Raw genomic sequence first — 14,650 nt, 5'->3', positions numbered from 1 at the left:
TCAAAGATAGATATTCAAGATTCTACAAAATAAGATAAATTCTCGATACCACATACAAGAATCGCAACTTTCAACTTCTTCGTCTTTGTTAAAATCCAACCTTCTTAGACGATGAACACCATGATTTCTTTTTTGGCATTCCATGTTAATTTCTTGAACTGAAACTGTATTATTGATCCACATTGTATTTAAGACACGTCTTACTTTATTTCTACAATCATCAACGTTCCAACATCTTGATAGCGAATTCCTCATGGAATTCAACAGCTTCAACCCTTGGTCGCTCCATCTATCTCCTTGAGAAAGGAGAATCATCCCATAAACATACGTGGCCTCAGTATGCTCCTTCTTGGATGCCATTTTTAGATACTCCATTCCAGATTCAACTTCAGCCTTCTCAAAATAGTCTATCTGTAATTAAAAATATATATATGTCAATTAAACTAATCAGATTTTCACACGATGATCAATAATTGATAAAAGTTTAAAAACTAGTCATACAATTCCTCGTCTGAATAATGACTCCGGGTTTCCTTTGTCGAAGCAATTCATTAGGAATGAACAAACATTATCACTTTGAGGATTCCATGGAATCGTCGGAAACTTGTCGATTGAAATGCGTTGAATGACATAATGTTCTTCTGTTGCTTCCAGAAAGTCCTTGCAACTATAAAAACAAATAAAAAAAGTTGATTTAAATCAGAATAATCTAGAAGAAAAATCGAAGTAGTAATTCTTTCACGTAAACAATATTTGGGACTATAAAAACCATGCATGCATGCGTAAAGAAAAACGATATCAAATCAACAAAACAAGTTGTTTTCTTATTTAAAAACATAACAAAGATGAACAATTCAACTTATGTATAAACATAAAAGAAACCGATGAAGAAACAAGTAAACCCAAATTAATTTGGATAAAGATGTGTAAAGGTGATTCTTTCATCGTAAACAAGATTTAGGACTATATGTAAAACCATACATGCATGATAAAACGATATCAATTTAACAAAACGGGTCGTTTTCAATTGTTTGTAAACAGAATACAGATGAATTATCGATTCAATTATATATATATATATATATATATATATATATATATATATATATATATATATATATATATATATATATATATATATAACTATGTATATCTGTGTGTACAAGATTCTAAAACTAACCATTGTTTAGCATTGAAAACATCAATGAACGAAGATGATCCGACATGGGCAAGAATGTCAACCAACAAATCTTTTGGAAGAGAAGCAATGGTTGTCTTTGGGTGTTTCTTGGTTCTTTTTCTTCCATGGCTGCTTGTCGTATTCTTCTGGTGGGTTCGTTGTCTTAGAACACCCATTCTTATCTGATATTAACTTCAAAAAATCTTGAAAAGAAATTGGAATGAAAGAAGATTAATTAATGATACGAAGTGCTAAATATATAACTAGCCTTGTTTGCACCTAGCAAGGAAGAGTTACTTGTTGGAAAAGAATGATGGGGATTTGAAACTAATTAAGGAAACGATGGCTTTTTAAAGATTTATGATGGGGTTATATATATTAAAAGAGGAAATCAGGGTTATTAAATCTCTAGTGTGTATCTTGTTACAAGAAGCGACGGTTAATTTAATTTGTTATCTACATGGTATAATTATTTTTTTAATTAATATTTTGTTGTGAATAGATTGGAATAAGGAAACTTTGCCGAAAACAGGAAGGTAATTATTACGGACGCTGTGTTCTCAAGATTTATTTGTGGTTTGTGATTAAGAAAGGAAATTAGATTTTCTAGATATTTGACTCTTGATTATCTCCAATAACAGACAAGCTTAATTTAGCATTTTTAATTTTAGGGTTCTTGATTTTTTTAAGAAAAAATTATTTTCAAGAGAAGACTAAGAGCCAATTTGGTGAAAATTTTATTCTTTCGCTATTTTTTTAAAAATAAGTTGTCCGGTTTCATCAAATTCGTTAACATGTTTGATTTTTGAAAACCATTATAATTTATAGATGAAGATGGATGCCCACTACTAGAAACTGAAGTATCAGCGACAGACAATTCCGTCACTAATCCGTCGATGATAGCCGTCAGCAACGGATTAACGACGGAATTGTCTGTCGAAAAAACCATTGTCGCTAATTGTCAGCGACGGATTCTGCGAGGGATTTAGTGACAGTTTAGTGACGGATTACTGATGAAACAAATTTCTAGGGGATCCTCTAAAGCCTGACATAATTCATTGCTAAGATTAGTAAACCAACAAACTTTTTTGTTTTAGCAACGATCTAGTAGGTTTTAAATCTGTCGCTATTCCATAACAAGAACTCAACAAATGTAATTTAAGTTTTATACCCCAAAATCAAAACTTTAACATTTGACTACAATAATAAATATTAATATTTGATCAACAAAATAAAAATGCATGTTCACTTTCAAAGTATTGAAACCAAATTACAAAAGTCAACTGTAAAAGTATACAATCTTGGCTATTTCTTGTTGTTTGTCTCAAATTCTTCACATTTTTCCTTAAGCTCTTCTTTCATCTCTTCACGATTATAATCAGCAATAACCTACAAAGCAACAATATCAAGTTTACACCTAATTAAGCATCAAGTCATATCATTCTATTAATAGCAACATACTTTCAACTTGAAAAAAAAAACTATATAGAATGAATAATAGCAACTTTATCAATCAAGACACGGTCACCTTAAATTTGGTATGTAGATCTTTAAGTCTTTGTTGTTCATAAGGTTGGTCAACTTTATCAAAAAAAAGGTGATAAGGTTCTTTGGTACACTACGAAAACAACATTCACTTGGACATAGTTTCACAGTACATAGGGCGATGAGCTCCTTCTGTACACTACAGAAACAACAATTGATGAGTTTTGAGCATTCTAACACTTCCTAAGTCTACATGCAACCCTAATAAACCTTGGATCTATGTTTGTCTAAAATTCATGCAAGTTGATTTCCAAGGTTCTTGATCCTATCTAGCATACATGGGGATCATTTTAACTTAAATATAAGATAGAATAACATACCTTGTTGTTGATTTTGATTCCTTGAAACCTTGTGAGCCTAGCACCCCAAGTGTGATGCCTCAAATGTTTCACACAACACCAAATGCTATGGAGTAAATTTGGAGAGAAAGTGTAACACTCAAAAATCAGCTCTAGCCCTCAAGTATGCATGTCTAGCCGATTTTGGGAGAAACATGAGCTTTATATAGTGTGTTGCATTAGGGTTACACCATGTAAACCCTAATGTAACATGACTCTTCATTTCCATGATCCATGGGTTAACTCCATGGAGCATCCTATGGGTGAAACCCAACTTGATAATCCATGGAGCCTCTTAGCCCACTATATAAGTTATGGATGATTTACATAATCAACCCATATATTTAATTAGTTATCTTTTGATCACTTAATTAATTCTAAATTAATTCTTGATCAAACTAATTAAATAATATTATTAATATATTAGAACTTATAATATATTAATAAACCATAAGTGTTATTTCTCTCATTTAGTTTATCCAAATGCATGGTGCCATGCAACCCAAATGGACCATTCTGGGTCGGGTCAAGTACATACCAGAAATAGTTATGGACTCAGACACCTTATCCAACAGTCTCCCACTTGGATAAGTCTAATAACTATAACTGCAAGTATGAATTCAGGAACCGATTGGCAATCATAGCTCTTTCAAGGTCTCTCGAAACTGACAAGATGATACACCATTTAAGATAAATGATCATATAATCCTCTGTTCTAGATATCAGCCACACAAATACATGGAACAATGTCTTACTTATTGCCTAACAGTTTGTTTCCCGATTTCCGATTTGTTTGACAAATAACTTAATTGAACACATCAACTTAGTTCTGACCTGGCCCGGTACATAGGTCAAAACAAAATCATCGCGGGGCCCAAATATCAGCTTCTAATCCAAGAAGGAACATATAAAATTCGACTCATATGTTTTCTCTACTACTTGTTGAATTATACACAAAAGCACGTTTTATAACATCGAGTTACCAATGCGTTTTCGTACAATCAATGCATAACCAACTCATATGCAACAAATCATATCTCTAGGTTTGAAGACTTATATGATATTACCGTCTCACGATCACTCGAGATAAATTCCATGAAGTGATACCAGTAAGCGTGGGTTGATTCCAATACTCAGAACTTATGAGTACTCATGAAGTGTTGTCCTAAAACTTGACACCTACAACCAACTTCATGACAGTCTTAATTCATATCTACTTCCAACATATGACTGATTGTGGAAAATTTGAATAATATGTAAAACAAAACATAATATTTTGGAAGTCAAAACATGCAAAATAAATTATAGTAAACGATTGACAAAAGATAGCAACACTTTACTCATAAATAAACACAACTTTTATTTATCATCAAATGTCAATTACACTTTACAAATTTCCAAAATTATCTAACTACTAAAACTTATATCATCCTTTAGCCCTATGCTTCAAATATGCTGAAGATGCTTAACCCAACTCAGTCCCTTGGTGAGGGGATCTGTTGGGTTCTCATCTGATGATACCCTCTTAGCCATGAGGATTCCTTCTTCTATGTGATGTCTGAGAAAGTGATATTTTCTGTCGATGTGTCTGGATCTCCCGTGATCCCCTTGTTCCTTGGCTAAGGCAACAACACTTTCACTATCACAGAAAATTTATATAGGCTCCTTTATAGTTGGTACAACTCCAAGGTCTCCAATAAAGTTCTTTATCCATATAGCCTCCTTTGCTGCCTCGCTCACTGCTATATACTCTGATTCCAAGTAGAATCAGCTACTGTCTCCTGCTTGGAACTCTTCCAAGTGATAGCTCCTCCATTAAGGGTAAAGACCCAGCCCGACTGAGAGCGGAAATTATCCATATCAGTCTGGAAGCCAGGATCACTATACCCTACAACTCTCAAGTCATCACTCCCACCGAGGGTAAGGACCCAGTCCTTAGTCCTCCGTAGGTACTTGAGGATATTCTTTACCGCAGTCCAGTGTGCCTTTCCAGGGTTCCCCTGATACCTGCTAACCATGCTCAAAGCAAAGGCTACATTAGGTCGAGTACAATTCATAGCATACATGATCGATCCTACAGCCGAAGCATAAGGTATTCGACTCATTTCTGCTATCTCAGCCTCAGTACTCGGGCTTTGAGTCTTACTCAATCTGGTGTTACACTGAATAGGTACCTCTCCTTTCTTGGAGTCCTGCATGCTGAATCTCTTCAGCACCTTAATCAAGTAGGTACTTTGACAAAGTCCAATTAGTCTTTTACTCCGGTCTCTCAAGATCCTTAACCCTAGAATATAGGCAGCTTCTCCTAGGTCCTTCATAGAGAAACACTTCCCAAGCCAGGACTTAACTTCCTGCAGAGTTGGGATGTCATTTCCTATGAGTAGTATGTCATCCACATACAATACCAAAAAGCTAACTATACTCCCACTAGCCTTGACATATACACAAGATTCATCTTCACTCCTAGAAAAGCCAAACTCTTTGACTTTGTCATCAAAGCAAAGATTACATCTGCGAGGTGCTTACTTTAATCCATAAATATATTTATCAAGCTTACACACTCTATTAGGGTACTCTGTACTGACAAAACCCTCTGGCTGACTCTTGTAAACATCCTCAGCCAACTTTCCATTAAGGAAAGCGGTTTTGACATCCATTTCCCATATTTCATAATCATGAAATGCAGCGATGGCTAACAGAACCCTAATAGACTTAATCTTGGCCATTGGAGAAAAGGTCTCATCATAATCAACTCCTGGAGTTTGAGAGAAACCCTTTTGCAACCACTCGTGCCTTATAAGTGTATACATTACCATCCATGTCGGTCTTCTTCTTGAATATCCATTTGCACCCTACAGTCTTACGACCTAGTACATTCTCAACCAAGTTCCAAACTTGATTGTCATACATCGACTGTATCTCGCTGTCCATTGCCTCTTTCCAATTGGCTGACTCAGGGCCTGCCATGGATCCCGCGTAACTGTTAGGTTCATCCAGACCTATCAGTGTCTCATCACTGATAAGTGTATCACCTTCCGTAGTAATATGGAATCCATAGTAATGCTCAGGTGCATTCCTAACTCTCGTGGAACGCCTCAGAGGTACAGACTCGTCAATTGGCTCAACAGGAGTTTCCTCCTCAAGTTGAGTGCTAGGGTTTGAAGTTCCTTCACCATGTAACACCCAAAGTTTTGAAGGCCAAGAAAGGAAAGAAAAACCCTAATTTTAAGGGGAGACTCGGCGAGTCCAAGGAGGAACTCGGCGAGTCCGAGCGGGATCCGGGTCGAGGAGTAATTGACCGAATCGGCGAGTCGGCCAAGGAGACTCGGCGAGTCTGGTCTGTGCGAGGAAAACCCTAATTCCGGGAGTTGTATCCTATATAAAGGGTGTTATGTCCCTCCCTCAGCCTCCATATCATACTAGAGAACCTGTAAACCCTAGATTTCGTGTGAGCTTCCATCATTTGAGAGAAATAGCTTTGGAGGAAGGAAATTTTGGAAAGGAACTTGAAGATCAAGAAGGTTGCTTCAAAGGAGAGGTGTATATCCGAGATCCACTTCAGTTTGTGTTCATCTTGGAGGTATTAAGCTGCCATTCTCCCTTCTTTGCATCTAGATCTATTTTTGTTATGAGATTTGGGGGTTTTATGGTTGATTGAGACCCAATTCCAGTTAGGGGCTTAGATATGTTGTTGCCACTTCAGATCTAGTGTTGGGATGGTCCAATATGTCATAAAGCATCAGGAGATGAGTAGTTGGTGAAGCCCTTTTGTCCTTAAACCAAACCCTAGTATGTTTTGAGCCTAGATCTCTTTAGTTATACGTAAAGTTTGCAACTTTACGTGGGGATTGAGCTTTGGAAGTATGGATCTATGGTTTGGAGTCCCTGCATGACTCAAAAGTCCTTTGCATGTATGGAGATCTGAATGGACTCGGCGAGTCCTTTGAGTGGACTCGGCGAGTAGCATGCAGATTTGGAGAAACTCGACTTGTGGGATGAACAGATCGTCGAGTCAGATGAAGATGGGCAGGAACTCGGCGAGTCTGTTGAAGGTTGTCTTGGACTCGGCGAGTCTGTCCTTGGACTCGGCGAGTCAGGTCGCGAAACCCCAAACCCTTCGAGTTGAGACTCGAATCAGTGAGTAGAATGGAGACTCGGTGAGTTGGACAGGTCAGTACTCGGTAATCGGTAGACTCGGCGAGTCATGGACTGACTCGGCGAGTCGAGTCGCAAAGAGAAGGACTCTGAACATATAAACTCGGCGAGTCAATAGGGTGACTCGGCGAGTAAGGTTGACCTGGAAGGTTGAGTTTGACCAGGACTTTTACTTTGACCAGAGTTGACTTGGTTGTCTTTCGGGGATCAGTTAGACTCAGTGTTGCTTTGACATTGGTAGCTCGGGGAGCTAGTAGAGCAGGAGTTCAAAGAGTTGTCGGTCAGTAGCCAGAGGTTTATCAGCAGAGTTCAGCAGTGCGAGGTGAGTCTCCTCACTGTTTGTATGGGTCTAAGGCACCAATGTCGGCCCATTTAGAATATGCATGAAAGACCAGGGGCGGCTCCTGGCACACAGTATGTTATTATGTATGGTAGGAAGACCCGGGGGTTAGCCCTAGGCAATATGTATGAAAGACCAGGAGGTGGCTCCTGGCGCATTGTATGCTATTATATATGAAAGACCAGGAGGTGGCTTCTGGCACACTGTATGCTATTTAGCTAAGTAGAGTAGTATGTACGGTTGTCTTTGTGATACTTGCATAAAAGACCAGGGGGTGGCCCTTGGCACATGTCTGTAAGACCAGGGGGTGGCCCTTGGCACTTTTCTGTAAGACCCAGGGAGTGGCCCAGGCTTGACCAGGAAGACCACGCGCGGCCCATGGCACAATGGCAAGACTATGTGTGGCACATAGCACCTTACTTGATTATGGATAAGTCGGTTATGTATGGTTCTTGGCTATGAATGGTTTGTATGGTATGTGGTACCTGGGGAACTCACTAAGCTTCGTGCTTACGGTTTTCAGTTTTGGTTTCAGGTACTTCCGGTAGCGGAGGGGAGAGCTTGGGATGATCGCATGGCACACACCATAGACTAGACAGTCTGGGAATGTTTTACTCTGATAACGAACATGTATTTTGGAAACTAATACTCTGTTTATGTTTTGAAATGATGAATTTGCTTAAAGTAATGTTTTATTAAAAGAAATTTTTAGTCTTGAATTTTGGGACGTTACACACCACTTGACTCTTGAATTTCTTCAAGGTCAACTTGCCTCCCACTGTTTCCTTAGCTTATGAACTCTCTTTCTCGAAAGACATCCCTCCTAGCTACAAAGACCACATTTTCACTAGGTCTGTAGAAGAGGTAACCAAAGCATTTTTGTGGGTAGCCAATGAAAATACACCTCTCACTTCGAGGTTCGAGCTTATCATGAGTCTCGCGTCTCACTAAATCCTCGCAACCCCAAATCTTGATGTGGTCTAGTTTGGGTACTTTACCAGTCCACATCTCATGAGGAGTTTTGGAAACTTTCTTTGTAGGGACTAGATTAAGGATATGGGCAGCAGTCTCTAAGGCATACCCCCAAAATGAGATTGGTAGCGAAGCTTGACTCATCATGGAACGAACCATATCCAACAAGGTTCGATTACGCCTCTCAGCCACACCATTCAACTGCGGTGTCCTGGGAGGTGTCAATTGTGAGACAATACCACATTCCCTAAGATAGTCAAGGAACTCTGAACTAAGATACTCACCACCTTGATCGGATCGAAGCATCTTAATGTTCCTGCCCAATTGATTCTCGACTTCCTGTTTAAACTCTTTAAACCTTTCAAAAGTCTCTGACGTATGCTTGATTAAGTAGACATATCCATATCTATTGTTATCATCTGTAAAAGTCAAATAATAACGATTAGCATCCCTTGTGGCATGTTTGAAGGGTTCACACACATCCGTGTGTACTAGATCCAACAAACCTTCACCCCTCTCACAAGAACCAGTGAAGGGTGACTTTGTCATTTTTCAAAGTAAGCATGATTCGCAACTATCATCTGAATTTAGGTCAAATGACTCCAAGACTCCATCCTTTTGGAGTTAGCCTATGTGTTTCTTTCTTATATGTCCAAGATGAATTTGCCATAATGATGCTTTATCCAAGTTATTATCATTAACAAAATCAATACACAATACATTATTTCCTAAGTTATCTACAACAGATATAGTTTCATACACACCATCACAAGGTAATGCTTTAAAATAAAGAACATTATTAAAGAAAGTTTTAATCGAACTAACTTCATTATCAAATGAAAAGGTAAAACCTTGTTTATACAATGCATGAAAGGAAATAATATTTCTTGCCATTTATGGCGAGTAACAACATTTATTCAAATCTAAACTAAACCCACTACTTAGAGATAAAGTATAAACTCCAATCTTGGTGACAGGTGAAGCTTTCCTATACCCCATGATCAAGTTTATTCTTCCTTGCTCCACATTCTCACTTCTTCTTAGTCCCTGCAAATCAGAAAAGATATGAATACCGCAACCGGTATCAAGGACCCAAGAGTTAGAATAGGATGAGTTATTAGATAAGATAGTGTAAATACCTGCATGGTTGGGTTTAACTTTCCCATCCTTTACATCTTGTTGGTACTTTGGGCAGTTCCTCTTCCAATGTGCCTTTTCATGGCAATAGAAGCATTCAGCCTCTTTTGGGTTAGCCGAAGGAGTGACGAAACCTTTCTTGGTTCCATTTGAAGAGGAGCCTTCAAGGGTCTTACCCTTGGTACCCTTCGATGGATTTTTCCTCTTCTTACCCTTCCCTTTCCCGATTCCCAAGACAGGGGTGGAGTTGGTAGGAGTAGAAGTAACAACCGACTTACCCTTAAGACCACTTTCCGCGGTCTTTAGGAGTCCTTGAAGTTTGCTGAGTGTGACCTATTCCTTATTCATGTGATATGTCATGCGGAATTGATCATAGCACGAGGGTAAGGAGTGCAAAATGATATCTATTGCAAGCTCCTCGGGGAAGTTCACATTAAACTTCAGCAAACGGTCTACAAATCTTTACATCTTCTGCATGTGGCCCGTGATGGGTTCACCATCCTTCATTCGGGTTGTTATCATGGAGGAGATGATTTCATACCTCTCTTGTCGTGCACTTTGATGGTATCTTTTCATCAAGTCTTGGTGCATTTCAAAAGGGTAGAATTCCTCATAGGACTTTTGGAGTTCTGCTGTCATGGTGGCCATCATGATGCATGCCACTTTCGTGGCATCCCTTTCATGTGCCCGGAAGTCAGCGGTCTCCTGGGGAGTTGCAATTGACTCATCAATCTCTTTAAGCTCCTTATCGAGGACATATTCCTTGTCCTTGTAGCGGGTAATCATCCTGATGTTTCTGATCCACTCATTGAAGTTGGATCCATCAAAAGTGACTTTACTACACAAGTTCATAAGGGAAAATGAGCCATTAGGATTAGAGCCAGAAGCAGCATTGTTTGAAGACATCTGAGCAAGAAGAAAGACAAGATTAGTTTAGATATAGATATAGTCCTTAATAAAACACCCAAATGTAATATTAATGCTAGGACCTAATCACAATATATTACACTTAGAAGAGGTACGTTGTAATCTAAGAAATAACATATTTGAAATGTAGGTGAATGATGATTCACCAATTTCCACCAAAAACGGAATATTAAAATATTAAGTTTTTACTTTGGTTCTTAGAAATTCCTAGATTCTTTTGAGATTCAATGAACTTTTCAAAGGCATGTTTCAATCTCGAGTGTGCCCTCCAAGTTTTGTGACTGGGATACCGAGGATCACAAAACGAGGTGTGAAGTAACCATGCAAATCACTTGGTACCCTTAATGTTTATCACTCAATCGATGAGCCGGTTAACCACATACGCTCCACCGATACTATGATAAACCTTAAGTCACCCTTTACCTACATTGTTAAGTCCAAGTTAGTGTGCCGGTTAACCACACACGCTCCACTAACGACTTAAACAAAGTGTAAAGTGTAATTTCATGGATTAGCACCTTATTCACATTTTCCTAAAGTAACTAAGATTGGGAATTTAATAAAACATTTAGTTACTTTATAATATTCATTATACTTTTTATGAGAATTTATAAGTCCTTGTCCTACCCGTTCGGCTAACGACCCTCCACCGATCAAGGAAGCAGTGGGTGAGAGTGGACACTCATTAAGTTGTCATTTTATAGACAACAACCTTATACCCCCCTTATAGACCGGTTTCATGAATGAGGCGTATTAGCGGTAAGACGACTTGATCTTATATATATATATATATATATATATATATATATATATATATATATATATATATATATATATATATATATATATATATATATATATATAGGGTTAGGTTCATGTGAGACGACCTAATTTTGTGACACTGTGAGGCGCATTTTTTAATTTTTTTTTTTAGTTAATTCAAGTTCCGAAAATAATATTTAAAAAAATAATTTTTTGATTTTTCCATTTATTTTGCATTTTAAAATTATTTTTAGAATATGTACAGTGTAATATTCTATTTAGAATATTTCACGTATTTTTCAAAAAAAAAATGGGATTTTTTTTATTTTTTTTAGTTAATTCAAGTTCCGAAAATAATATTTAAAAAAAGAATTTTTAGATTTTTCCATTTATTTTGCATTTTAAAATTATTTTTTAGAATATGTCAGTGTAATATTCTATTTAGAATATTTCACGTATTTAAAAAAAAAAAACGGGATTTTTTTTTATTTTTATTTTTTAGTTAATTCAAGTTCCGAAAATAGTATTTAAAAAAAGAATTTTTGGATTTTTCCATTTATTTTGCATTTTAAAATTATTTTTAGATTTGGTCTCACGGTCTCGCAAAATTAGAATGGTCTCAAATGAACCTGAACCTATATATATATATATATATATATATATATATATATATATATATATATATATATATATATAAACTTATAATATTATGAAGTATAAGAGCTGAATTTTAACTTTTAAAATTCTAAGGGTTGGAACTAAAGTTTTAATCATGACTTTACTTGTTCCAAAACTTGAGGGAAAGTTTTGTAAACTTTCAAAACTCTTCATTTCTCATAACTTATGAATTGATTTGAGTATTAAAAATGAAGACTCTTCATTTTTATAACTCTTGTGTTATTTTAATGGCTTTTATTAAAGTGTGACCTTTGGTTTTCCATAACTTGAGGACAAGTTATCAACTCCATTAAAACACATAATGATCATGAATTAAACTACCAAGTAGGTTACAAACAATTCCTATGATCATCTAATCTTCATAAGTTCAAGAACATGAATATGAACATTTCAAGAATCATAAATTACTCTTAAAACTTGTATTTTTTTGATAATTGCCATTGTAAATGGATTAGCATAAACATTACACCATCTAAAACAAGTTTTAAAGCACCAAAACAGTTTAGAGTAATGTTTCTAGTCCATTTCCAGCAACAAAAGTCGAAAATCGGTTGTCAGGGCCTCCTACTCGTCGAGTGCATGAACATACTCGACGAGTAGGATGATTTTCACTTAGACTCGTTGAGTCCCCCCATGGACTCGGTGAGTCCAGTCGCAAGACAGCAAGCTGTTTTCGATTTTTAACACAATTTTGCACAAATAACAAACAAACAAGCCTAGGCTCTGATACCACTGATGGGTTTTGAGCATTCTAACACTTCCTAAGTCTACATGCAACCCTAATACACCTTGGATCTATGTTTGTCTAAAATTCATGCAAGTTGATTTCCAAGGTTCTTGATCCTATCTAGCATACATGGGGAACATTTTAACTTAAATGTAAGATAGAATAACATACCTTGTTGTTGATTTTGATTCCTTGAAACCTTGTGAGCCTATCACCCTAAGTGTGATGCCTCAAATGCTTCACACAACACCAAATGTTATGGAGTAAACTTGGAGAGAAAGTGTAACACTCAAAAATCAGCTCTAGCCCTCAAGTATGCATGTCTAGCCGATTTTGGGAGAAACATGAGCTTTATATAGTGTGTTGCATTAGGGTTACACCATGTAAACCCTAATGTAACATGACTCTTCATTTCCATGATCCATGGGTTAACTCCATGGAGCATCCTATGGGTGAAACCCAACTTGATAATCCATGGAGCCTCTTAGCCCACTATATAAGTTATGGATGATTTACATAATCAACCCATATATTTAATTAGTTATCTTTTGATCACTTAATTAATTCTAAATTAATTCTTGATCAAACTAATTAAATAATATTATTAATATATTAGAACTTATAATATATTAATAAACCATAATTGTTATTTCTCTCATTTAGTTTATCCAAATGCATGGTGCCATGCAATCCAAATGGACCATGCCGGGTCGGGTCAAGTACACACCAAAAATAGTTATGGACTCAGACACCTTATCCAACAACAATAGCATAAAAAAATTACCATTCATAAAGTATAAACATAAACTAACCTTTTTTAAAAACTTACATAAAGATTCATATGTAATACTCACATTGCAACAAAGTTGTATAAGCAAGAGCAAGCTACATCATAGCCTCTACTTTGTTGTGTTAATCCATAAATATGGGACAGTTTAAGTCCAGGGATATTTTGGGAAAACCTTCCTATTTTAAAATTTTGTGTTAGATTAGGATTTGTTTTCGAGTAGCCATATTACACTAGGTTTCCTTTATGTTTAGTATAAATAGGTTCAAGTAGATTAAAGTTTTTAAGTCATTTTACCTTTGAAAATAAAAGTATTCTTCCAATATATTTTTGTCTTTTGTTTCCATGTTCCTTCCTGTGTGTATCTGTGTGGATTGATTTTAATTATCTCAGTTATTCCTAAGTGAATAAGGTATAATCAGTAGCCTATAGTTTTTATTACCTGTTACCTTTCTTCTCCATTTCCGTCCCCTGTTCTTGACTTGTGGGTTCACCTCTGCATCAGTACAGAAAGTAACATCAGATTTCTTTGTTGTTATTGCTACATGTTCCTTTTTATTCATATGTTCTTCTATTGTGATTACCTTGATGAACAAGGTGTAAACTCAAAGTAACCCAGTGATTATATTTTGGTATTGAAACAATCTCTCAACTTACACACTTCTATGTGATCAGGCACTTTCACATACTTTGGATACACAAGAAGTATGCTTTCAGAGTTCAGATCGGTGTGTGTCAGTCTCAAATCATGCATAACTACAATTACATTCAACAACACAAAATCAGAAACTTGAAAAAAAATCTCAACTCACATCCAAGAAAACTTTTAGGACTTTTTAAATAGGCACATTAAGAGGTTCGAAGACAAAAGGAAGATGTAAAAGGGAAAGCTAGATGAATAATCTTTCTTACAAAATTGGCTATTGATGGGTTTTGAGCATTCTAACACTCCTATGGTGTACATGTAACCATAGAAACCTTGGATCTATGTTTTCTCTAATATACATGCAAATTTGATTTTTCCAAGGTTCTCATCCTAACTAGCACATCATGGGGTATATGTAATACAAAAAACTAGTAGAATGACATACCTTTCTTGTAG

General features: G+C 36.4%; 1 protein-coding gene across 1 annotated transcript; it reads right to left on the bottom strand.

The window, feature by feature from the left end:
• Window positions 1-1,356, bottom strand: LOC145056911 (putative F-box protein At1g67623). The gene is made up of 3 exons (XM_079004643.1): window positions 1,181-1,356; window positions 502-667; window positions 1-411 (listed from the first exon to the last, which is right to left on the bottom strand). Exons 1-3 carry the CDS (start codon window positions 1,354-1,356, stop codon window positions 1-3), a joined length of 753 nt encoding a protein of 250 aa, XP_078860769.1.
• Between the last annotated feature and the right edge of the window lie 13,294 nt (window positions 1,357-14,650).

This window comes from Lactuca serriola, chromosome 1 (assembly GCF_051521515.1).
Source record: "Lactuca serriola cultivar US96UC23 chromosome 1, Lser_US96UC23_V15, whole genome shotgun sequence".
In the NCBI taxonomy this organism is placed as follows: Eukaryota; Viridiplantae; Streptophyta; class Magnoliopsida; order Asterales; family Asteraceae; genus Lactuca; species Lactuca serriola.
Note: the sequence above shows the minus strand (reverse complement) of the source record. Positions and strands in the feature narration are given on the sequence as shown.

Bases quoted from the DNA above. Each gene is read 5' to 3' on its own strand.
- LOC145056911 (XM_079004643.1), bottom strand. From the start codon at position 1,356: ATGGGTGTTCTAAGACAACGAACCCACCAGAAGAATACGACAAGCAGC. The intron at 668-1,180 runs GTTAGTTTTAGA...TTGTTTTTATAG, and splicing joins GTTTTCAATGCTAAACAATG to TTGCAAGGACTTTCTGGAAG. The intron at 412-501 runs GTATGACTAGTT...TTTTAATTACAG, and splicing joins CATTATTCAGACGAGGAATT to ATAGACTATTTTGAGAAGGC.